The 25185-nt window shown below is 35.0% G+C and overlaps 1 protein-coding gene across 1 annotated transcript in view; it reads right to left on the reverse strand.

The window, feature by feature from the left end:
• The window catches only part of ANKRD50 (ankyrin repeat domain containing 50), a 38595-nt gene extending 13665 nt beyond the window's left edge, over positions 1-24930 (reverse strand). Inside the window, exon 1 of the mRNA XM_069493183.1 lies at positions 23958-24930. Coding sequence (XP_069349284.1) covers positions 23958-24469 — 512 coding nt within the window. The 5' untranslated portion in view covers positions 24470-24930. The remainder of the gene's footprint in view (positions 1-23957) is intronic.
• Between the last annotated feature and the right edge of the window lie 255 nt (positions 24931-25185).

The raw sequence follows: 25185 nt of genomic DNA on the forward strand, positions 1-25185 counted from the left end.
TTGCCACATGAGGGAAAACCTGAAGCAGGGTAAGTTTATAAGAAAAGAATGAGACAGGAGGCCATTGGTTAGAACTTAGCGAAGAAAAGAAAAAAAAAAAACAAATCCCCATCCTGAACTACTACTATCACCAAATGCCACCGCTGCTAACTTTAATTCCGTGCTCTATATGCTGTAATTAGTACATGTAAGTACATGTTCATTAACTCATCTGATTCTCACATTAACTCCTTAAGATGAGCACTATTATAATACTTGTTTCCAGATCATATAATCAAGGCACAGGAGGATCAGTCATTTGCTCAAAGTTACTTAGAAGTGATAAAAAAAAGATTCAACCCCAAGGTCTGGTTCCGGAACTTACACAAGGATGAACATTCATCCCGGTTTGCCTAGGACTTTTCCAGTTTAAGCACTGAGTCTCAAGACTAGCTTCCCCTCCCTTCCCATTTCCCGTGTCACTTGATGGCTTCTCATTACCCCCTAGTTTCCTAAGACAAAACCCTAGGATTCCTTCTTGAGTCTTCCCTTTCATTCCTTTCTACTCTAACTCTAAGCTTTTTTTCCATTCAGGGCCTATATCTAACACTGAGTTTCTTTCCACTGAGGGCCTATGCACTTGCTGCTCTCTATGCATAGAAAGCTCCTCCAGGCAGAACTTTGTATCCTTCAGGTTTCAACACAAATTTTACTCCTGAAAGTGGCCTTCCCTGACCAACACATCTAAAGTAGCTCTCAGCATCAATATTGCTATTATGCTAACACTTCATCTCATTTGTTTTCTTTGTAGCATTTCTCATATTCTCAAATTAACTTACTGTGTCATTTGTATACTGTTTTTGTTATAAACCTGGGAGTAAAGTGTCTCTACCGCCATACCTCTCTCCCCATAACACAGGCTCCATGAGGGCAGGAACTATGCTTATCTTATGCACTGTTAGATTGCCAGCACTCAAAACCATTCTAAGCACATCACAAACAATAAATTTGCTTCAAGAATGAGGTACTTAATGGAAAAGCTGCTACTTTAAAACAATAGATAAAAAAACTACTAAACTCAGAATTTCTATTTTCAGTTTGCTTTCAATTATTTCAAAAGCACCTATTTGGGGATACCTATACCAAGCGACACACCGATCCACATTTTTCTGTCAGGTTACATTTTACCATTTTGTAAAATGAAAATCCCACCAAAGTATACACACACAAAGCATGAGTAAGTTAGATAGTCTAAAACAGATTTTCACATGTTTATGGATATTTATGTGTTTTTATATGTGTATTTTATTAATATTCCAAATAATGTAATAGTGTTAGGTTATCACAATCATATTTAAAAGCAGCCATATATTATAGGATTTTACTTTTGTATGTATATCTTATTAAATGTCTTAACTTCATTTTTATACTTAGCTAATATTTACTACATTCTTACTGTTTTTATTAATTCAATTTAAAATCCTTGAGCCAACTTTTACCTCATTTTCAATTCTGTCTTGCATATGAGTACTGCCAAGATCATTCTTCTGTAGCTACCCTTTTATTTATTTATTAAAAAACATTTTTTAATTGACAGATAAAATTAGATTTATTTACCACATTAACATGATGTTTTGAAGTATACATACATTGTGGAATTACTAAATCTATCAAAATAACATATGCATTATTTCACATAATTATCATTTTTGTGGTGAGAACACTTTTGATTTCCTGGCAGAAAGGCAACTAAAATTCTGAGATGAAAGACATCCATTATTCTTTTTCTTGGACACAACGTATTTACTTACTGCCTTCTTCTTAGGTGGCTAGTTAGTTTTTAAAAGCGACTATAAAATACATTATAAGGAATATACTATGAGATAGATTGACCACGTACAACAGTGTCCTTAGAGTTAAAATTGTTACTGTCAGACATCAGTTTTCAGCTCCTTCTCTTACTTACTTGTTCAGATATAGAGAACTAGAAAGAATGTCCCTCACAGCTTTTCAACAAAACATGCCAAACAAGCTACAGGTTCAAGTTCAAGTCAGTTAAAAGAGTTAAAAAAGAGTGTGGAGTCCCTGGGGCCACCGATAAAGAGAGAGCTCATACTCATACCCTGTTGCAGAAGTTTTTCCAGTGATCCGACAGGAGCAACAATCCTAGCTGGGAAGGGCATGGAATGAAATCCCCCCACCTAAACTCTTCTCCCATATAACCCTTAAGGAAAAAGCCTTAATAAGGGGAGGTGGGAGGGAAGGAATACTACTACCCTTAGGGAACTAGTGGAAACCCACTGTAGCCTACAGCAGGGGGTCAGGCAGGATCACTCAGACTTCACCCTGATCAAGGGGCACAACGTAGACTTAATCAGAAAAACAGAAAATGTTCCCACCCTTTGTTCTGCATTCCCATACTCCACCCTCACTGCTAGGAGAGTTGCAGAAGGGAAGAGTTTGAGGGCTGAAAGTAGAGTAGATGTTGAGAAAATCCACCTAGAAAATCGGCACCCAGCCTAAACACAACATATTGTTAAAGGATCGGAGGTCTGAGGTTCACTAGGATAACCACCACCACAACAACAAACATCAAATCTCTTGACTCCTGACTAGATTAATTCATCTCCCCTCCAATCAAGATAGTAAGGTACATATTTGTTAAAGATAGACACAGAAATTCTAGAAACAAACCAGCATAAATATAGGAAGATGATTTTTTCACACAGTTGCAAAGGTATTTCAATTGAGAAAGGAAAGTTTTTTCAACAAATGATGCTGAACAAAAGATGACAACTGGAGGTCTACATAAAAAAAGATGAGCTTCAAAAAATATTTCTCACCTCTTTTAACAAAAATTTACTGAAAATAGATCATAGATTCAAATGCAAAACATAAAATCTTCGTGATCTTTAGTTAGGTAAAGAGTTTTTAGACACTACACCAAAAGCAGGATCCATAAAGGAAAAAAAAAATTAAAAATGGACTTTATCAAAATTAGTCACTATAAGAGAATGAACAGACAAGCTGAAGTCTGGCATAAAATATTTGTCAAACAAATTTCTGACTAAGCACTTGTATCAAAAAATACATAAAGAACTCAAAACTCAACAAAAAAAATTTTTTAATGGGCAAAAGACTGGAATATTCACTTTAGAAAAGAAGATATAGGGGTATCAAATAAGCATATAAAAATATGCTCAATATCATTAGTCATTAGGGAAATTGAAATTAAAACCACAGTGAAATGCCACTAAGACACCTCTTAGTGTTGCTGAAATAAACAAAAACCCTGATAATACCAAATGCTAGCACAGAGCAATGATACAGCCATCATCTCTAAATGGTACAGATACTTTGGAAAAGTTCAGCAATTTCTTAAAAAATTAAAGATATAACTACTGCCTGACCCAGCAATCCCACTTCTAGATATTTCCCTAAGTGAACAAAAAACTTATGCCCCCACAAAAATCTGTATATAAGTGTTTACAGTAGCTTTATTCATGATCCCCCAAAGGTAGAAACAATCCAGAAGCTCTTCAACTGGTGAATGGAAAAACCAACTGTGGCACATCCATACAATAGAATACCATTCAGTCATAAAAGATAAAACAGCAATGACAAACTACTGATTCATACAACAACACAGATGAATCTTAAATGCATTTCTAAGTGAAAGAATCCAGATCTAAAAGACTGCATGTACAACTGAATTTATATGACACATGGAAAAGCAAAACTACAGGGACAGAATTTAGATCAGTGGTTGCCACAGGTTGAAGTGGGGGAACGAGTTTACTAAAAAGGACAGCAAGTGGGAATTTCTGGGTTGATGGAACTGCTCTGTATCGTGACTGTGGTGGATGCATGATTCCATGCATCTGTCAAAATTACAAAATTGTACTCCACAAAGAGGAACTTTACTGTATGTAAACTAATAATAATAAATTATTACTGTTACTATGTCTCTGGAAAACAAAAGACATAGCTTGGTATATACCAGAGTGTCAGAATATTCAGAACTTAGGTGACTGACTAACTCTGCCCTTAATGTGCTACGTTAAGCAAGTCATTAAAAAAAACAGAATGCCTCTGTTAATGGGTTGTTCTCTTTCCAGCTGGTACTCTGAGGTTCATGTGAACAGACCAATGCTCTTAGATCAGATCATTATCACTAAAGTCAGTAAAGCCCATCTAGACCTAGTAGCATGCTGAGTCAAAGCCACAGGCTTCTGTTTTCCTGGACCTGATCAACAACTGGCACCTTACCCACTTCTTTAACCTCATCCGCTCTGCTCTGGGTTCTTTGAACAGACCCTCCTTTTACCCTCAGAACCTTGATACATGCTGTTCCCTCTCCTGCTATAATTTTCAACCCTCCTCACTTTAGAGTTTTTATTCATCCTGTAGAGATCAGCTCAAATATCACTTACTCAGAGAGGTCTTCCCTGACTACACTCCTCGCCGGATGGACAACCCAAATGAAGTATAAATATAAACACCTATAACACTGTAATTAATCCAGTAACTAAAGAATTGATACTTTAGCACCCACTTCAAAAACTCTAGGAGAGAAGGAACTACCTGCATACTATTCATCACTGCATTCTAGCAGCTAGCCCTGGACCTTGCAGAAAGTGGATGATCCATAAATATTTATATAGATACAAGATAGTTCTGAATAGAACAAAAGGCTGATCCTCTCATCTGACTGCCTAATATCAATCTTTTTCTGCCTTTGGACTTGAAAAATCCGCTCTTCTTCAGTCTCAAGAATGCTGGCTTTCAGACTGGAACTTCCACCATTAGCTCTCCTGATTTTCGGGCCCCCGGACTTGGGCTGGGATGATAGCACTGGATCTCTTGTATCTCCAGCTTGCTATCTGTGGATCTTTGGATTTCTTTGTCTCTGAAATTATGTGAGCCAATCCCTTACAATAAATCTTTTATATTGACATATGTATGTGTATATGTATAAATGTATACATATATATCTTTTGGGTTCTGTTTCTGGTTCTGTTTCTCTGGAGAACCATAATACAGGGCTTATTATAAAATTTTTCCTTCATACATGTTACTTTCTTAAATTTATTCTTATAATTCTTATAAATTTATTCTTATAAAATTTGGGTTTTTTAAATGTGCATTCTATATCTTATACTTGTACCTATAAAACACTTATTTATACCTTTCCATTTATCTTTGGAGTATTACTCCATTCTCACTAGGCTTCAAAGTACTGGATAAAAGCCCATGTGTGTGATTTTTTGGTTTGGGCTCTAGAAAGAAACAAATTAAACTGCTACCAAAGGACATGCTAGTGTTACATAAAAACAATCAAATAAATAAAATATCTATGCATCATTAAGACAGGCACACCTCTCTCAATTTCAGGGACATTTGTAATATGCCAAAATATGGCAAAAGCTGTTACAGTCACTTAAGAGTAATAGAAAGGGCTCAACATCTTTCTTAGACTTCTAAAAGATTCTAGAGACATATCCATATGCCATCTCTGAAATACATTTCAAAAAAAAAATAGTAATACATGGTTTACCTTATTTTCTATACTCCTGATAACTCAATATTAATTTTGTCTTCTCTTAAGATTACACTGCACTACATAAATTACCTGAGTTACCAAATTGCCTCACCATTATTGCCTTTGACCTACCCTAATGTTGAAGCTAACCTCTGAGAGGCGTATTTTCTGAGAAAAGTCTGTTTTTTAATATTTATAACAGATCCATTTTCATGTCAGTAAGAATATTTCCTATAAAAAATACATTTCCAACTAAGAAGATAAAAATAATAGGTATTAGTAACTAAAAATAGGATAATACTTTAAAAATATACTATAATTTAAAAAATCAGTTATTTAAAATAAATAGCAATACCTTTACAAATACTTCACAAAGAAAAATGGTCATGATATACTACAATTAACTGCTGTAGGTTTTAACATCTTCCTACTTCTAGTATGTGATTAAATAATTCCTGCTATTTTTGATCAAATAATGGGATGAGAACACTCTACTGTAAATTTGGGGTGGACAATTATATTTCTTTAAGGCCACTGACCTGTATGAGAGAGAGCAAGACCAAGAGAGAAGGAACATATAGAGAAAGAACTAAAGAAGACAAAATCAATTTAGGCCCATGTACCCAAAGTAAATTCATCAGTATTTTTTCAAAGATAAATCATTTGACTCAAACTTCCTATTGAACAGTATAAACATGCATTTACTCAATAAATATAACACATCTTTGTTATGGCCTTAAAGTAAATGGTGGAGGAAAATCAAGAGGAACAATCTAATAGGACTCAGAGAAAGAGAGAGAGAGGAAGGGAGGAACAAAATGGAAAGGAATAGAGAAAAAGGCCCTGTGGTTTGAATTGTAAATGGAATGGCAATGCCCCACCTCCACTTATGATTCAGAATATTATCATGTTATCCTGAACTCATTTTGTTAAATGTTGGTTTTAATATTGAGAAGAATACTTAAATTTTTAACTCTCTTAAGATACTAAAGTTCAAGAAATTATTTCTCTGGGCTATAATAAGTACAGTTATTACTGAAACAAAATTGATAGAAGGGATTCCCCATTTCTGCTCTCAATGGTACACTTAAGGATTCTGATTTGTCTTGCCATTCTTTCCCCTCCTTTTCGAGTCTCTTAAAGGAAAGGGTGCAATATGAATAAAAAGCATACTTTTCCTCTAGGAAAAACTCTTTGTCTCTGGCTACATATCCTAAACTGAAGGCAGCAGAGAAATCCTTTAATGCTGTAGTCTCCAACTCCAGGGTCATGGACCAGTACCAGCCAGTGGCCTGTTAGGAACTGAGCCACACAGCCGGAGGTGAGCACCAGGCTAGCAAGTGAAGCTTCATTTGCCCGTACAGCGGCTCCCCATCACTCTCATCACTGCATAAGCTCCACCACTGTCAGATCAGCAGCAGCATTAGATTCTCATAGAAGCCGGAACCCTACTGTAAACTGTGCATGCAAGGAATCTAGGTTGCCTGCCCGTCATGAGGATCTAATGCCTGATGATCTGAGGTGGAGCTGAGGCAGTGACGCTAGCACTGGGGAGTGGCTGAAAATACAGATTATCAGTAGCAGAGAGGTTTGACTGTACAATAAATGTAATGAGCTTGAATTATCCTGAAACTATCTCTGCCCTCCCCTCAGTGGAAAAATTGTCTTCCGTGAAAATGGTCCCTGGTGCCAAAAAGGTTGGTGACCACAGCTGTAATGCAACAGCAGTCCAAAATTACTAATTCTCATCTACTTTAGAATAGCATTCCTATTCTAAAACTCCAAAATCCAAAATCCTCTAAAATCTGACACTTTTTGAGCACCAACATGACAACACAAGAGGATGATTCCATACTTGACCTCATGTGATGGACCTAAGTGAAAATGAAGGCTCACAACACACCGTTCATTTGTGTTTCCAGGGGAAAAATAAAATTACCTTTAGGCTATGTGTATAGAGTATAAAACATAAATCAATATCCTGTTTAGACTTGGGTCCCATCCCCAAGATATCTCATTATGTATATGTAAATATTCCAAAATCCAAAAATATCCAAAATCCAAAAATATCCAAAATCTGAAACACTTCTAATCCCAAACATTTCAGATAAGGGATACTCAACTTGCATTAATTCAAGCTGTTCTGCATTCAGAAGTTGGTAATGAACTAAAACTGTCAAGTACTAAACACTCAAAATCATATATAGACACTGAAATACATGTCTGGGAAATGATTTAACTGGTAGATATTTTAAAGCAATTTGGCTTTCTGGTGGGAGGAGATGGCTAGGGGAATATAATACATTTGTCTTTTAAATCAAATACATGTGAAATGTGTATTGATTAATATTCTTCTTTAGGAAATCAAACTAAATATAAACATGGGGAAAAAATCCACAATAAATCCTGCCATGGTCTAAATGAGTCCCTCTCAAAATTCACATGTTAAAATCTTAACCCCTAGTAAGAGGTGGGGCCTTTGGGAGGTGATCAAGTAATGAGGGCAGAGACCTCATGAATGGGATTAGTGTTCTTATAAAAGAGACCCCAGAGAGCTAACTCATCCCTTTCTACTATGTAAGGACACAGTAAGGAGGGCTATTTATGAACCAGGAAATTGGCCCTGACCAGACTTCAAATGTGCCAGAATCTTGATCTTGGACTTTCCAGCCTTCAGAACTGTGAGAAATAAATTTCTATTGTTTATAAACTTCCCAGTCTATTGTATTTTATTAGGGCAGCCAAACAGACTAAGAGGTAACCAAATATTTACGGAGTGCTTACTATGTATGAAGCATTGTGCTAAGTAATCTCTATGAGTTTACCTGTTTATCCCTCACAACAATCCTGTAAAGTGGATACTATTCTCATTGCCACTTCACAGATGAAGAAACAAAGCTTTAGAGGCTAAGTAGCTGGCAACGTGACACAGGTGTTAAGTGGCAGAAGTAGGAATAGGATTAGGATTGTATTCATTTCAAAATTTCTCTTCTTGATTATTACGTAGAACTGCTTCTGAAAATATCAAAGAATATAAGATAAGAGCTTAAGGTCCAATTTTAAACAAGAAAGTATTTAGAACAACATGACTAAACCAGGCAAGTGACACTAACTTTTCATCAATTAAATCAGCTGAAAACATTTTTATGGAAGAAACAAAATGATGACTTTTAAGGTCTTCTAACTGAAAATTTTACTTTCCTGGGAGTATTAAACATTCATGTTTGTTTGCTACAGATTCTTTACTAAAAATTAGTGTCTCAATACTGAAATTCCAGAAAAATCAGTAGATGGCAGGTGTTTGTAATAATTTTGCTGAACTTATTATATAGTTAATATCAACGGTTTAATTATGTGATTTTCTGTGATGTGTCAGACTACTCTTTCAATATATTAAGACCGCTCCCAAGTTTCATTTTATTCAGTTACCATGCTAGATGCAGAATTATCATAATCAACAAAAAATACCCAGATCTAATGTTTTTCAATTATAATTACCTATATATTTTTTCTATATTCATTACCAACTACCTTGATATTTAAGGAATTTAAAAAATTTAATTATACATATTAATAATTTTACCAGATTAACATTTTGAATTCTGGAGCCTGAAATCTCACTACTATCTAGGAGAAATTTAGTACCAAAACATATATTTAGAGTTTACCTAGAAAGCAAACTAAACCTTCTAAAATAATCTGGAGCATATGCTAAAACATCTGACTATCATTTTATTAACCAAATTATTGAATTCTTATAAAAAGCAAGTTATTATAAAAAATATGGTTTTATAGAAGATGAGAAGTAGAAAAAGTAAACAACTAACTATTCTTATGCAGTATGTTATGTCTTCCTTTGGGAAAACAAATGTAGGGCCTAATTCTTTTTTCTTAGGAATAAAATTACCCATGCAACAAATTAAAATATGTAGAACAGAGAGGAAAAGGCAGTATAATCAATACTGCCAATCAGGGACCAAATACTATCTGTTCATTTACCAGAAAAAAAAATCTAGTAAGTAAAATTGATAATTAAAATCAGTTCAGGAGTTTAGCCAAAATGTAGGGTAAAATTTGTTTCTGAATTTTTGACCCAGGTGTTATAGTAATTTCACACTTTTATGAACCATCTCCCCTTTGCTAAAACATAGCAGAGAAACATGGAAAAAAATTATACATACAGCCAGTCAAAACCAAAGTAAACATTTCAAAGTATCAGAAACAGAAAAGAAGCATAATGCTGTGAGTGAGCCTAAAGCTCACCAAAACAGTACGTAATGGCAGCCTGCAGATTTGCTTGTGGGAGTGAAAGGGACCACAAGTTCTGCCTCTGGAAGCAGGACTCAGGCTCACTGTTCAGAAGTAGGGGCTGGAGCTAGGGCTGGCTCTATGAATGAAAAAAAAGCACTATTGACTACCACCTAGGGCTATGGCTTTTAAAAAGCAGCAGAGAGCACACAAAGCTAGCCTCAGCGGAGACGGGAACTGAACCTAAAAAGATCATGTGTCAGTGACTGAATCTACAAAATCACTGGTACCCGCTTGCAGTTGGGGATGGCAGTGGTGGGGGCCAAAGAGGCAGATATGGTGATGGAGAGGGAATCCAAAACGGAGGGTGAAAAAAAAAATTGTAAAACTCAAAATGCCCAGAAAGAGAGCAACTAATACAATGATCACAATATGCACTCATATCCAAGTTAAAGCAATTTATAAAACTGCCACAGAATTGAAAGAAGATGTATTTGAGATGTTCAGAGAAATAAAGAAGGGATAAAATTATTTTAAAAAATTATTTAACAAACATAGGTACATATCCAACAAAATGAGAAAGAACCAGAGAAATCTTCTTTATAAGGACTTCTACTGCCAGACAAAATGTAGTAGGTGGCAGTAGCCCAAAACTTCCACTGCAAAAACTAGAAAAAAATGTATAAATTCAAAATTTATATTTTTAAAAGATGTGAGAGGGCTGCTGAAGCAAGAAGACAAGATGAATTAGAACTCCAGAAGATAGGAGCTCTTCCAAAGTGAGCAAAAAAATGACTGCTGATTTCTTCTTAGTGGTCATTTGCTAATTTGGGAGACATATACAGACTAAGAATCAGGTTTGGCCCACTCTGAGGGACTCTACAGGGGGAACAAAACCAGCAAGGCCGTTAAGAGGTAAGGCATGTCCCTCTCAGAGAGCAAAGTGCTAATAGTGGTGTCTGGAACACAAGGCTCATTTTCCTTAAGGCACGTTTGCTCAATTCTGGGCCATGCTTAAAAAGCTGGGGAACTAGGCCAAGAGCATCTAAAAGCCAGCATGAAATCTCTCATAGCCTGTATGTTGGAAACAAAATTCTGCTAAAGGGAAAGTGCTTGCTTTAAACACAAAACTCAAAAGATCTGCAAGAATTTGAAGGTATGCGGCAGGAAACTAAAGAACTAAACATAAATATTTCTTGGGAAAGAACTGAATTACCAAGAGGCTTTCAGAGCTGAGGAGACACTTCCAGGCTCTCCAATCAAAAGCCTGGGAGAGCTACATAAAAGTAATAGCAATAAACCAGAGGTTTAGTAAGACTGTGAAGAAGCCCCAGCCCAGCTTGATCCATTATTGCATCAGCCTGTCATCCTATCTGTAGGCTTTTTTTTTGAGTCAGAAAGCTCTCTCTCATAAAAGATATCATCTAGAACTCTATAATCATTAACACAATGTATGACATAAAATAAAAAATTAATAGAAAAAAGGCAGCAATTGATAATCTAGAAGAAAAAGAGATAATAAATGCAAAGAAATAATCCAGATATTTGTGCTAGCATAGACTAAAATAACCATGATTAATATGTTAAAGAAAGTAGGCAAAGAAAAACAGATAAAAGAAAGAGAATTTTAATAAAAATGGAATCTATAAAAATAAAGAATTAAAATCCCATTATAGAACTAAAAAAATCATAATATTGGACACTGGGAACTTGGATGTATTCAACACTGTTCTACTTACAACAGAAGACAGGATCACAATTTCAAAACAACATGGTTCAATAGAAAATACACAAACTGAAGCACAGAGAAAAGAAGGATAGAGAAAACAGAAAAGAGTGAAAAAGATGCATAGGACTCAGTTAAAAGGTACAACATACATGCAATTGTGGTCCCCAAAGAAAAAGAAAGAACAGACTAGGAGCAATATTTGAAGAAATAATAGATTAAGTCTTCTCTAAAACTTATGAAAAGCATCAATCCACAGATTTAAGAAACTCAATAAATCTACAACGGAGAAAATACCAAGAAACCACACTTAGGCATATCACAGTCAAACTGTTGAAAAACCAAAGACAGAAAACTTTAAGAATAATCAGACAAAAAAGGAATTATCTTCAAAGGAACAAAAATAAAACGTCAAAAAGCTTTTCAACAGAAACTAAAATTAAAAAGATGTGCAAAAAATGAAAAACAGTGTCACTCTTTTAAGTGTGTTTTTTTCTTTTGGTCTTGGACAATATAGTTATTCTTTTATTAAAATGTTATTTATATTAACAGGTAATGGATTTATTATTAAATGTATTAATATATATTTTATAAATTTATCAGGTTAAATTTTAAATACAGCAAATATTAACAGATACAACCCATATATACAAAAGTTATTTGGGGTCCTCGATAATTTTTCACACCCTACATCCAATATGCTATCAGATCAATCTTAAAACATAAATTAGAATATAACACTATTCACTAGTTCTGACATTTCACCCAAATCCAAGCAGCAGTCTCTCACTTAGATTCCTGCACTACCACATACTGGTTTACCTGGAAGGATGAAATTGCTGTTTACTTAAAAGGAGAAGGGAGAAGCAAGATGTGGGCTAGAGGTCAGAAGTTTAATTTTGGATATGCTCAACTTTACACATCTAAGCAGAGAGGTTGAGTAAGCACTTAGATTTACAAGTCTAAATTCAGAGAAGAGGTGCTGGCTGTATATATAATACTGGGTTCACTGGGATAGTCATCAAGACCATTAGTGAGCTTTATGCAAGAAGTGAATGTGAATAGAGAAGAAAGGAGATACAAGATTTGAACCTTGATTTATTTCAGAATTCAAAGGTTTGTGGTATGGTTTGAGTGTCCCTGCCAAAACTCATGTTGGAACCTTAATTCCCAGTGCAGCAATGTTCGAAAGTGGTCCCTTTAAGAGGTGAATAGGTCATTAAGATAGATTAATGCCTTTCTCTTGAGACTGAGTTAGTTCTTGCAATAATGGATTAATTCCCAAGAGAATGTGCTGCCATAAAGCAAGGTTGTTTCTTGTGTTAGGTCTTTTTGCATGTGCCTGCTTCCCCTTCTGCTTCTCTGCTATGTTGTCACACAGCATGAGGCCCTCACTAGAGGCCAAGAAAATGCCAGTGTCATACTCTTGGACTTTCCAGCCACAAGAATCATGAGCAAAACGTCTTTTCTTTATAAATTACCCAGCCTCAAGTAGTCTGTTTTAGCAACACCAAATAGACTAATACCATTGGTAAGATATGAAGAAAGAGTAGCTGGTATGATAGGAGGCAGCCAAGTGAAGAAAGTATTGCTAGAAGGAGAAAGAGATAAGCTATGTCAGGTTTTTCTGCTGAGTTGAGGACTAGCACTGGATTTAGAAACATGGGGGTCTTGGAATATTAATGGAGTGGAAAATAAAGCTTGATTATTGGGATCATGAATGAATGGGAGAAGTAAATAGACAGTAAATATAGGCAGAATTTTTTGAGGCATTTGCCCTAAAGGGAAACAGTGAAGTTAAGTACCCTTCAAGGATATAGGTTTGGGGGATGTTTTAAAAAGGGATATATATATATATATATATATTACAGGATAATTGAATAATGATAGGAATGATAAAGAAAAGAGGAGATTGGTAATTCATGAAAGAAAGGGTAAATTCCTGGAAATATGTCACTGAGGAGCTGAGATGGGGTGGGATCTGGTAAATAAGTAGATGGGTTAGGAATGAGCACAGATGGTTCAACCACAGTTTGAGTATGGATCCATACTCTATATCCAAAATTAAAGCAGAGCAGAGTATGTATTAAAGGCAAGAGGTTTAGTAGAGTAGATGTTCCAGTGAAGGTGTGGAAGTTCTCATCTAATTATATGTGCTTGTATGTGTGTGTACATATTTATATAATGTATATGTTATTTATCTGAATACTGTTTTATTATATAGGAAGCAAAGTCAATAGCTATGAGTGAGGGGAGGGGCAGGGAGATTAGAGGTTGAGAAGAGAGGAGTATGAACTCATCATCTAGACCTGAAGGCCCCAACCTTTTTGGCACCAGGGGCTGGTTTCGTGGAAGACAATTTTTCCACAGAAGGTGGTGGGGTGGGGTGCAGAGGTCAGGCCATGATGGCACGATGGCGAGTGGCCGTAAATACAGATGAAGCTTTGCTTGCTCACCTGCTGCTCACCTCCTGCTGCACTGTGCAAGAGGGGGGTGGGGGGGTTCCCTAAGTTTTATGAAAGACAATTTTTCCACAGATGGGGGTGTGGGGGTTGAGGGGGTGGCGGAGCTCTGTGGTCAGGTCCCTAACAGGCCATGAACCAGGGGCTGGGGACGGCAGATTTAGACAAGTGAGGGACTAGATGGTTAATGGTTCTCCAAGTGCAGCATGGGGACCCTGAGAACTTTTCAAAGGGTCTGTGAGGTAAAAATTATTTCCAAAATAACAGTAACACAATTGTTTTCACTCTCATTGTCTTCTGAAGGTATGGTAGAGCTTCCAGAGGTTACATGATGTGAAATGTAGTAAGAAACTGAATACACAACATTCCAATTGGGATTTTGATTAGGATTGCACTGAATCTGTAGATTAATTAGCGGTAACTAGCCTGTTTACAATATTGAATCCTCTAATCCATGAAAACAGCATCTCCCTCCATTTATTTAATTTTTTTTTTTCCCATTTTCTTTAGCAGTGTTTTACAGTTTCTAGCTTACCGGTCTAACACATCTTTGATTAGATTTATCCCCAGGTATTTCATTTGTTTTGTGCTATTGCAAAAGATATTGTTTGTAAATGCATTTTAAAAAGTTTGAAAACTGTCATTTTGGAATCAAAAATGTACAGAACTAGAGCATATACAAGTGTGTGTGTATACCTAGATATCTCAAACTACATAGACATAAAAAGTAAATTCACAGGAGGTGTCGCCTACGGGTTGTGAGCAGATCAGAATTAGGAAGGGACACCCAGAGGCTTTAAGTGTGGATTATTTGTTCTATAAAATAAAACAAAACCCCAGATTTGAAGCAGATATGACAAAAAATGGGTAGATACATGTGTGTTTGCTTTCCTATTTACTTTCCTGGATAATTGAAATGCTTCAAGAAGAGTGGGAACAATCTATCTTATCTTTTCCCCCACAAATTGCTTTTCTACAAGCATTTCTTCTTCTTTGGGGACATTAATTTTTCCCTTTCAATTCCTGTGAAGTTCATTGTTTGCAAACCATTTCCCTCTTTAAGCAGAGATTTAACAAACATATCAACTGAGATTTAAGCTACAAAAGTTTTTCCCTTTTCAAGTGAATATGAATTTTAAATGATAATCTCAGAAAGAATGATAGAAATTCCACAGATAAAACTGTGGATTTATGGAAGAGAGGCAAAAGGTGACTTCATATGACTCATCGCATAAATCTAATGCTGTTAAAAAAGATTTTCCATTTGATAAAAATTGATTTCAATGTAAATTGTTAGGTATAAATATAACAACCAAAAATACAGGTTTAAAACAGATCCTTTTCATCTATAACTGCATATAATACATATGTATAAATTGTTCCACAAAAAAATGGAATATTTAAAAACTGAATATGGTTGAAGCAATACAAATTGAACAAACTTATAATATTTTAAATTAAAATATAAATACTTATTCATTTATTCAAATAATAATGAGGAGTTCCTACTATATTATAAATCCTGGTAATACAAAGAGGACAAGATAGGCAAGTACTCTGCTCATTCCAACAGGTAGGCAGAAAGTCTAAGTAAACAAATGCACAAAATAATTCCAGATCATGATAGATACTAAAAATTAAGAATAAAGAAAACTAGGTGGGATGATGGGATTTAAGAAAATGACTGGGTGGGGAGACTTCTAAAGACTCAGTGGTCAAGGAAAGCTCTCTGAGGAGGTAATGTTTAAGATGGTACTAAAGTGATAATAGGGCAAGCAGCCATACAAAAATGTGCTGGCCAGAATTGACCTATTTCAGAACACAATAAGGGCAACATAGATAAATCTCAATAAGCAAGGGTAAAAGTAGTACACGATGAGGTCAAAGGTTAGGCAAAGGATTAGACCATGTAGAGTTTAGGTTTTATTCTAACTGTAGATTTTAAGCAGGGAAGTAACATGATCTGATACTCTGCTCTGTGAAGATAAAAGGGACGCAATAGCAACAAGAAGGCCAGTCAGGCGGCTAGTACAGTAGTGTAGGCAACAGCAAATAGGGGTAACAGCAGTAGAGATAGAAGTGGAGGTATTTGTTTTATTTTGGAGATAGAACAAAAGTAGTTGGTGGATTGAGTGGATGAATGAAACTGAGGAATCAATGATGACTCCTAGATTTCTGATAAAAATTAATGACTTTATTTAAAATATCATTCCCTTAGTTTTTGTATAGTTAGCTGTTTTCACAATAGTGGTATATCACGAACACTCCAAAATTCAATGGCTCAATGTAACGATCATTTATACTTTCTTCTGTATCCGTGTTTGTTAATCTACTCTAGGCTTGGAATCAAGCTGCAGGTTAGGTCTCGTCTGCATCATCCCTCTCTCATCTTCCTTGGACCAGCAGGCTAGCCAGACCATGTCCTTCTCATGGTGATGGCAGAAGCACAAGATAAGCCCTACTTTAAGTCTCTGTTTGGGTCATGTCTGCTAATATCACACTGTCCAAAGCAAATCACATGGCTGAACCAAAATCAAAAGGTAGAAAAGTATATTTCTCCTCTAGTGGAAGGACCTGCTGTATCATATGACAAAGATCACAAACACATGGAGACATAAAGAATAGAGGCAAATAATTCAATCCACCATTGTATCTATGTATTCAAATCATGAGACATAATTATAAAAGACTATATCAGTTTCTGGAAAGCTCCACATTGTTCTTCAAGATAACCATGAGTAAGATATAATTTATCTTAACTAATACTTATTTTTATTAAGCAATTACATAAACATTTTCAAACTGTTTTATTACTAAAGACTACATTGTATAGTAGGAAAAAAAATGGCATTACAAATATTTTTGAGATTGGGGTAACATACATGATAGAGAGAAATTAGTTTGAAATTTAAAACAATTAAAATGATATGGTCAAAGACATGGCTGAAACTAGAGGGTAAAGACAGACAATCAATTGGAACATACTTCAGAGATTTTTAAGAGGAGAAAAATAAGTATTTAGTTATTTTACTTCATAAAATCAGGCACCTTACTTCACAGAAACCATTTTACCTCACAAAATTTAAAAATAAAAAACAGCAAAATTGCTAAAAACAAAGAGCTAAAAACAAACTGTAAAAAAATCTACAACGTTTATGTCTTTATTGTGTAAATAAAGTTTTTACTAAGCACGAAGAAAAATAAGAATATTCTTACTTGTCCATATCCCCTGCAAGCTTTAATATGACTTACATGCTTAGAAATATTTCTTGAAAGAATAAATGAGCGTAATGTGCTCTGATGAGGTTATGGAAATATGATACATACTTTAGATGGGGCAGAACTAAATTATCAATGGTTTTTAAAGCTAGGCAGAGAAACCTGAATTTTTTATGTAGGTTATACCAGGCTCAGAGAAATGTCCTAGAGAAAGTACTGTTTTACTATGGTTAAATGAGCAACTGAGAAAAAGGAATTAAGCAGACCAACTAGGAATAGGTAAATAAAATTTCTAGATTAGGGTAAAAGAATTCAAAGAACATTCCAAGAAGAAAGACTAAATATCTTAGAATAGAGTAATATAATAGAAAATAGTCAAATAAATTTCTAGAATCCAGCCTAGGGAAGTGCTTCTCAAACTTCCATGTGTACAAGATTCACTTAGAGATCTCATTAAAAGGCAGTTTCTGATTCTATGGACCTGAGATTTTGCATTCCAATAATCTCCCAGGTGATGTTAATATTGCTGATCTTTAGATCACATTTTTGAGAAGAAAAGGCCTAGGAAATAAGAATAATTATGGAACAACTTAGATAAGGAGTCAGTTTTCCCAGAATTCCAGATAATCATCAAGCTTTATATTATATGCTTTCTTATCATCCATTTCCTTCCTTCTTATCAAAGCTGTTTGTTTTTTATGTTTACTTTTGTTATTATTTGTTCAATGTATTTCCTCCCACTTCTACTCAGTGTCCTATCTGGCTCACCACTTTAGCTCTGATACTTAGTACGTATCTGGCACATAGTTGGTACTGGATGTTTGTTTAAGGAATGAATGAAGCGAAGAACAGAAATGCTAGTTTGAACATAGGAAGGTTAGTGAGGGACACCCTTGTGAAAAGATACACGTTGATCAGAATAAAGATAAAAGCTGTTGATGCAGATTTGATTGCTGTCATATTAGATATGCACATTGGTAGCCAGGTAAACATGGAAATAAAATAATTGAAGGAGTATGTATAAAGAGAGATCTAAGTAAGCTTGTGGGGAAAACACCCAGAGAGAACCTAGAGGAAGAGCCACCAAAGAATGGAGTCAGTAGGGGATTCTGAAAGGCAGAAAGCACAAATAATGAAAAAAGTTCCAAACTACATAATCTAAGGCTAAAGACAGATTAAGCGTTAAGTTCAGAGGCAACTATGCAAATATCTTTCTGTAAATATATAGAGGTAAAAGTCAGATTTCAGTAAGTTAAGAAGAAACATGGTGACAAGGAACAGCACTCGAACACACAAACTCAAGACGATATGAGAGCAAATTTGGGGGGAGATAAACATAGTCTTTCTTTTTTCAGAGGAATAGGAAACATGTCGCATTTGAAAATGCCTACAGGAGGCAGGTTGGGATATATAAATAAATGAAGTGGTGTTGGTGTAGAATAATAGAGCGTGATGGGGACTGAGTCAAATTAGAGCATGGAGGCCCCATATAAAGACAACAGCAGGCTCAGCTCCACAAGATGACTGTTCCTAAAGGATGAGAACATAGTATTAATATGTCAAAATTTGTTTGTTTTTTTTTTTTTTTTCAAAAAAACCAAAAATCTGTATGTGTATGTGAAATTTCCTGAATTGGGTAAAAAACATACTCAACTTGTAGGGTACCACTTTATTCTGTTTGGTCTAAAAAGAATCTGAGTTATCAAAAAGTAAATAAAAAGAACGCTGAACAGAACTAAGAATGTGGCTGACTTTAAACTGTTTAAGTATGCAAACAGGACCAATATGCTATGCCATTGTAACATAAGTAATTAGAGGATGAGGACATGTTCAGCAAATGATAGAGTACCAAGAACCAAAGGAAGCAGCACTTAGATATTTAGTATAAAGAAAAGAGTAAGTCTCGGATAAAAAAAGAAAAGATTTTAGGAGGAAAGTGGGAGAGTTTGAATGAGCGCAAGTCCATCTTAAAGTAAAAAGGATATAGTTATAAATTGGAAACAGACGATTCAGCAAAAGAATATGATCTTAGACTAAAAAATAAACATGCAAAGTATTGACTCATTTATTTTATTTAAAGTTTGAACAGTAAAAGCACTTGTATAAGGATCTTTTAATTTGTCAATGTTTAAGAATGGATAAGACAGTTATCTTAAATAGCATTACACAAGATAGATTATGGAGCTGGAATACTTTGCTGTGAAAACACACAAGAGAGGGTGAGAAGGAAGCACACGTTCCAGCTCCATTCTGTTCTTAGCCCCTTTGTTCAGTGTGCCAAAAATACTTGGAGCCAGTCGAGACAGAAGATAGATATCTGGCCACTTAAAACTATCTGGACTAATGCCATATTCATACATGCTAAAAAGTGGACAGCAGGTTAATAAATTAATAATCACTAAATGTCTGGTCTGCACTTAAAACTGACCTAAATCTTATAGCATTTCAATTTCCTTTCTTGTTCAAGAGCTTCAGCCTTCTTTCAATTGGGTTCAGACATATTTTAGACAGACAAGTAGCATTATTCACGCATTCAAAAGGCAGTTATTTCACAATTATTGTATGCAAAGTGCTATACAAAGTACTATGGAAAATATAAAAAATTCATCAATCATAAATAATGTCAAAAGAAGCATATGCCTAATAGGAGAGATAAGAGGTATATGCATAAATAATTACAACACAAGATAAAAACGTAGGGAGATGTAAGTGAAGAACCATAAATGCTCCTGGAGAATGACAGAAAGATTAGAAAGAAAATTCAAAGGTTCAAGAATTCCTATCTGACATAAAAAACAAATGTCAATGTTTGGTCTCCCAGTTTACCATCTTTTTCTAATAAGCCACGCTACCTTTTACTGCTAACACACATTTTCTGCTAAATTCTCAAAGTTTATTCACCTTTAATTCTTTATCACAATTTTATTCCATTTACACTTAACTTGTGGCACCCCTGAAGATGTTTACTTTTTCTTGTCAGCATTATATAGAACAAAATCTTTTTACTCAATATAGGAAAATTGACATCACACATAGAAAACTCACACCTGGTCCCATAGATTGTTGACCAGAAACGAAAGTTAGAAAATGAAATACATCAGTGACAACGATTTGTATTTCCCAGCACCATATCCATCTAAATCTCCAGAAAGACCCTTGGGTTCAAAGCCCATGATAGTAAGGTTCAGAAAGGAGTTTATTATCGAATGAAATAATCATCTTCAGTTTTGCTTCTACACCAGCGACAGACCTAAAGCTAGCAGCTGCTGCCCCATCAACCCATATTCCCTAACTTATATGCCTAATCCTTTTGTCAAAAATAACTGGAATTTGCTTTACCATTATAGGGCTACTAGGAAACTCTACCTTTAACACTAACTCTAGAATAAAAACATATTCATGCAAAACATATTATACAAAGTTTTTTGCAATAAAGGCCTAAAGAGGGAGGCAGAGTTAAAAAAAATCACCCTTGGGCATTCAAAACGAGTAAAAATGTAATCTTCATCAATTTAATTCCACTAACAGAAATGGGGAAAAAATACTAAAAACATACTAACAATAGTTTTGCACTTTACGTAGTTAATAAAACTGAAAGAAAAAAAGAAATCAATGTGTCTTCATTCATCATTCCCTTTAGCAAATCACATAATTCTATTAATGTTACAATTGTTCATGTGTTGCATGACCACTATAACAAGTATTTACTCCAACTGTTACTTCTCTTTATAGAAATAAGATAATATTAATGTTAGAATTTAAGCTCCATGAAGGCAGAGTTCTGTCTGGAGCAATATGCATTCAGTAGAAACCTTACTTGCAGCACTATATATTGAACACTGTACTGAAAGTGAAAATCAGAATGGCTTTATGCTATCACTTTTGCTTTTGCACCATCCTAAAGTTGAAAAATCTTAAGTCAAACCACCTTAGGTTGAGGACCATCTGTATGTGAAACCATCAATATTATTGAATTTTAAAGGTTAAGAAAGTAATAATACAAAAACTGGTTTGGATTTTGATATTGTCAAAAAGTAACAAAAGAGATTTTACTTCTCTTTGCCTACAGTTGTATTTCACCTCCTGTCATGTTATAATTAGCTACTTCCATCTCTGTCTCTCTGAAAATATAATTCTCTAAAAGACTTAAGAAGTCAGTCAGGCACTAGTAGAACCTACGATAGTATAATCTTGACTATTTGTTCAAAATTAGAGGCCTAGATCCCCTAATGTCACAGACCATATAAAAATATACATTTTTAACTTTGAACTGTGCTCTTATGTTTGCCTTTGAATATGGCCATATTACAGCTTCACCGCCTTAGAGGAAATGTATCTCTAAGAATGAGCAAAAAGAGTGAGAGTATCCCAATACCAAAGTTAGCTGATTTATTTCATGATTAATTATTTTAATGATGGCAAAAGAAAGTGGCCCAGGTTTTTGGAAGATCCAGCAGGAGATTAAGTAAGAGCACCAAAATGGTCCAAGTAGAAAGACTAGGCACACTCTATCAAAGTACAAACTGAGAATACAAAGTAATTGTCTCCTTCTGTCAATTAGAAAAGCAGTGCTGGTGTGGTTTTTATATACAGCTCTAATTGCTTCTTCTTTCCCTTCAATTAGTTAATAACTACAAATCACACTGGAAAAAAATAGTAAGATGAACAACTGAGTAAGAGAATTATTTTTCAGGAAAATCTATGATACCACAGAGAAAGATATGCTTAGCATCAGAATACATAAAAAACATACAGTTATCAGACTTGATTTCAAACATTTAAACATTCAGGTGTTAAAAATTTACATATGAATTCTGATAAATTATAAAATTACATAATTCAGTTACATTAAGCTCACCTTATACTAAATTTGAAAGGGATTAAGGTGTCAATAAATCCAAACAGCTTACTTATATTAAAGAAATGAAAATGCAGCTCTTCAACTAGTGATAGTATCTTCAGAAAAAGCAGTAAGTCAAGAGGAAAAGAGTGTTTACGTACAGAGACTTTAAGTCTCTTAAAAGAGAAAGTTTTATAATAAAGACCACATTATTCCATATATAGTGATTCTATACTTAACACTCTACATCAAACCTTGCATATCACATTTGTTGCAGGCCTCAACTAACAGGTTTCCTCACTAATTTACAAATGATATAGCAGTTTTAACCCTGATTTTGATGGCTAACACCAAAAGATAATAGATTTGCCCTGAGTTTTACTGGACTGAATTTGTACATTAAAAAGTCTATGAGGATATCACACATCTTATAGATATGTCCCATTGGCTGACTTTAATAAAACCCCTCCCATGTTTGAATTCTACATCATCATCTATAATTCTCATTCTAGAATACCATTCTATCACATGGGTAATCTGAAAACCCACACGCAGAGTACACTGTGACAACACCCTCTGTTCACCAACTTCACAAACCACTCCTCTTCCCTTCAAGTCCTCCAAGGAATTTCTATGATTACAAACATGTATACATATACATTTATTTCATATCTCAGTTCCAACACTTATTAAACTATAACCTTGGACAATTTACTTAGGCTCTCTGTGCCTCAGTTTCCTAATCTATAAAATGGGAAGAATAGTACCTACCTCATAGGATTGTTATGAAGACTAAATGATTTAATATTTGTAGAGCACTTAGAACAGTGACTGATGCATATTGTTTACCATAATTATTATTAAATATTTTCAGTATTACTTCTAAAATGTATAGATTTCATTCTCTTAGATTTGAGGACATCACATATGCAAACATCACTCTTTTCATAGCAATTCAAATACCTCCTGTTTGAGACACACTCAAACGGAAAAGAGAGACAAAAATACACACACAAACCTCCAGGGCATAGTATACCAGAATCTTTGGAGAACAAATTTTTGCTTGCTAAGAATTAGTTATTGTGGAAGAAAAAAAAGTGTATGGCAAAATGAGTAATTCAAGCAGAAATCAGGCAGTAGTAAGAACAAAATAACAATTTGGCTGCTATTTTTAAAATGAACAGAGGCGTGATACACAAAAAATTATTCTCAAGGAATTATATTTTCTTGAACACATTTTAAATCTAAAACCACTCTGAAAAGCAACTTGCTCACTTCTTGGATCAATCCATTTACTATAGAAAAAATGATTAAGTGAAGTTAGGAAAAAAATTTTCTCTGTATCACTCACTAAAAGTACTAAAATGATCCCAATTTTCACCATTTTATAAATATCACATACTTCAAAAATATTACTCAACTCTTCAATTACTTAGTAGGGGAATAAATCCTAAAACACACTGGCAAATTTTTTTCAGATTTCAATGGACAGTGATCTCTTTTAAAGAGAACCTTTTTTATTTAAAGATAAAAATACTACTATAAAAAAGATACTAGATTCTACACTAAGTTCCTCCAAGTTCAGCTCCAATGTAGAGTTTACCCTTCCTGAAAAGGTAACCTAGGTCCCAGCTGGCTAAATGTTCTTTACCATAAGAAAAAATTTCCCTTACCATTTATATATAGGTAATATTAGAAAAGTACCACTCTTTTATTAAACAAGTAAAATTAAGACATACTTTTAATCCATATACTGTGCAATACAAAGCTTGTTTTGTTTCCTTCAATAGTCAAACTAAACAGGTGTATTCACAACCACAGATTAAGCCCAAATAAGCACAGTAAATGTATCCCACAAAGTTTAAAAAAAACAAAACAAAAACTAAAAATCACTCTAATTTTTGCATAGAAATCTGAACATCATGACATTCTTATTGTTACCTTTTAAATGCTTCAGCTGGGTTCCTCTCACATTCCCCAGGCTGCAAGAGGCTTTGGACTGCTGGATCTCTTAGTTTGTCCTCATATCCTTGGAGTAGTCCACTGCGGCAAATCTGGGCAACTAGACCTCTAATAAACCCTCCAACACACAAAGTATCAGAGTCCTGGGCCTTACAGAAATGAAAGGCCAAAGCTTGACGATGTAAACCTCTCTGCAAGCTTGTAGGTGAACTTGGCCATAAGAGCTCAGTACACAGGGCTGTCTTGCCACTGCCAGGCCCTCCTACCAACAACACACCCCAGGCAGCTCCCTTTCCAGAGACAGCACTAGCATTATTCCCAGAATTCATTAAAAGGGATGGTGTGTTGACAGCACTATTGCAGCAGTTAGTTTTCTCCTGGAGGCAATGCTGAAGCTTGTGGAAAACCCACTCCCTACAGTAAAACTGCTTCCCTTGCAGTAAACTCGTTTGAGCCATTTTGCAGACTTTCTCTTCCCAAGGATTAGTCATAATAGGTTTTTTATCTTCAACATTTGCTAGAGTCTGGATATATCAACACAGGTCTTTACATCCATGACGACATAACTTGCATATTAAGTTGACTTTGAATGACAGAGTTAGCAGTTACAGTAAGAATTCAACAGCCACAGAGCTCATTTGTCAACAGAATGTACATGACTTTAATTGGCTCCTTATTCTTGATTAGCAGAGAATTAGTTTAATTGTTGAACTGATGGAAAAATGCCTGGTTCCAAAGCTCAGCAACACTTTTCCTATATCTTGATGAGTCACACAACTCCATGGTTATATCTGGAGTTTATGTGATTGTGGATGTTTCAAGTATACAGATGAGACAATACATCTGGAAAACTAAAGAGAAAGCCCAATCTTTCAATTTGTACAAAATTCTCCTTCAGATTCCAAGTGTTAATTCTGTATCTGACAATTAGATGTAGAAAAGCTGTCCATTATATTAAATGCCATCAAAAAGATTACATTGATACAGTATGAGGTACAGTACATAGGTAGTTCTGTATTTCTCGTTCAAGGATGATCACTCAAACTACTACTTCTTGCCAGTTTCAGGCATCTGGGCAACTGCCAGGGCACTGTTTCGGATTATAGTCTCTTATGTGGCAGAAATGACAGACCACTGCTAACACCTTCTTAATTCAAAGCATTCATAAAATTCATTTTTCAAAACAGAAGATTCTTAATAAACCTAT

Source organism: Eulemur rufifrons, chromosome 18, assembly GCF_041146395.1.
Source record: "Eulemur rufifrons isolate Redbay chromosome 18, OSU_ERuf_1, whole genome shotgun sequence".
Classification (NCBI taxonomy): Eukaryota; Metazoa; Chordata; class Mammalia; order Primates; family Lemuridae; genus Eulemur; species Eulemur rufifrons.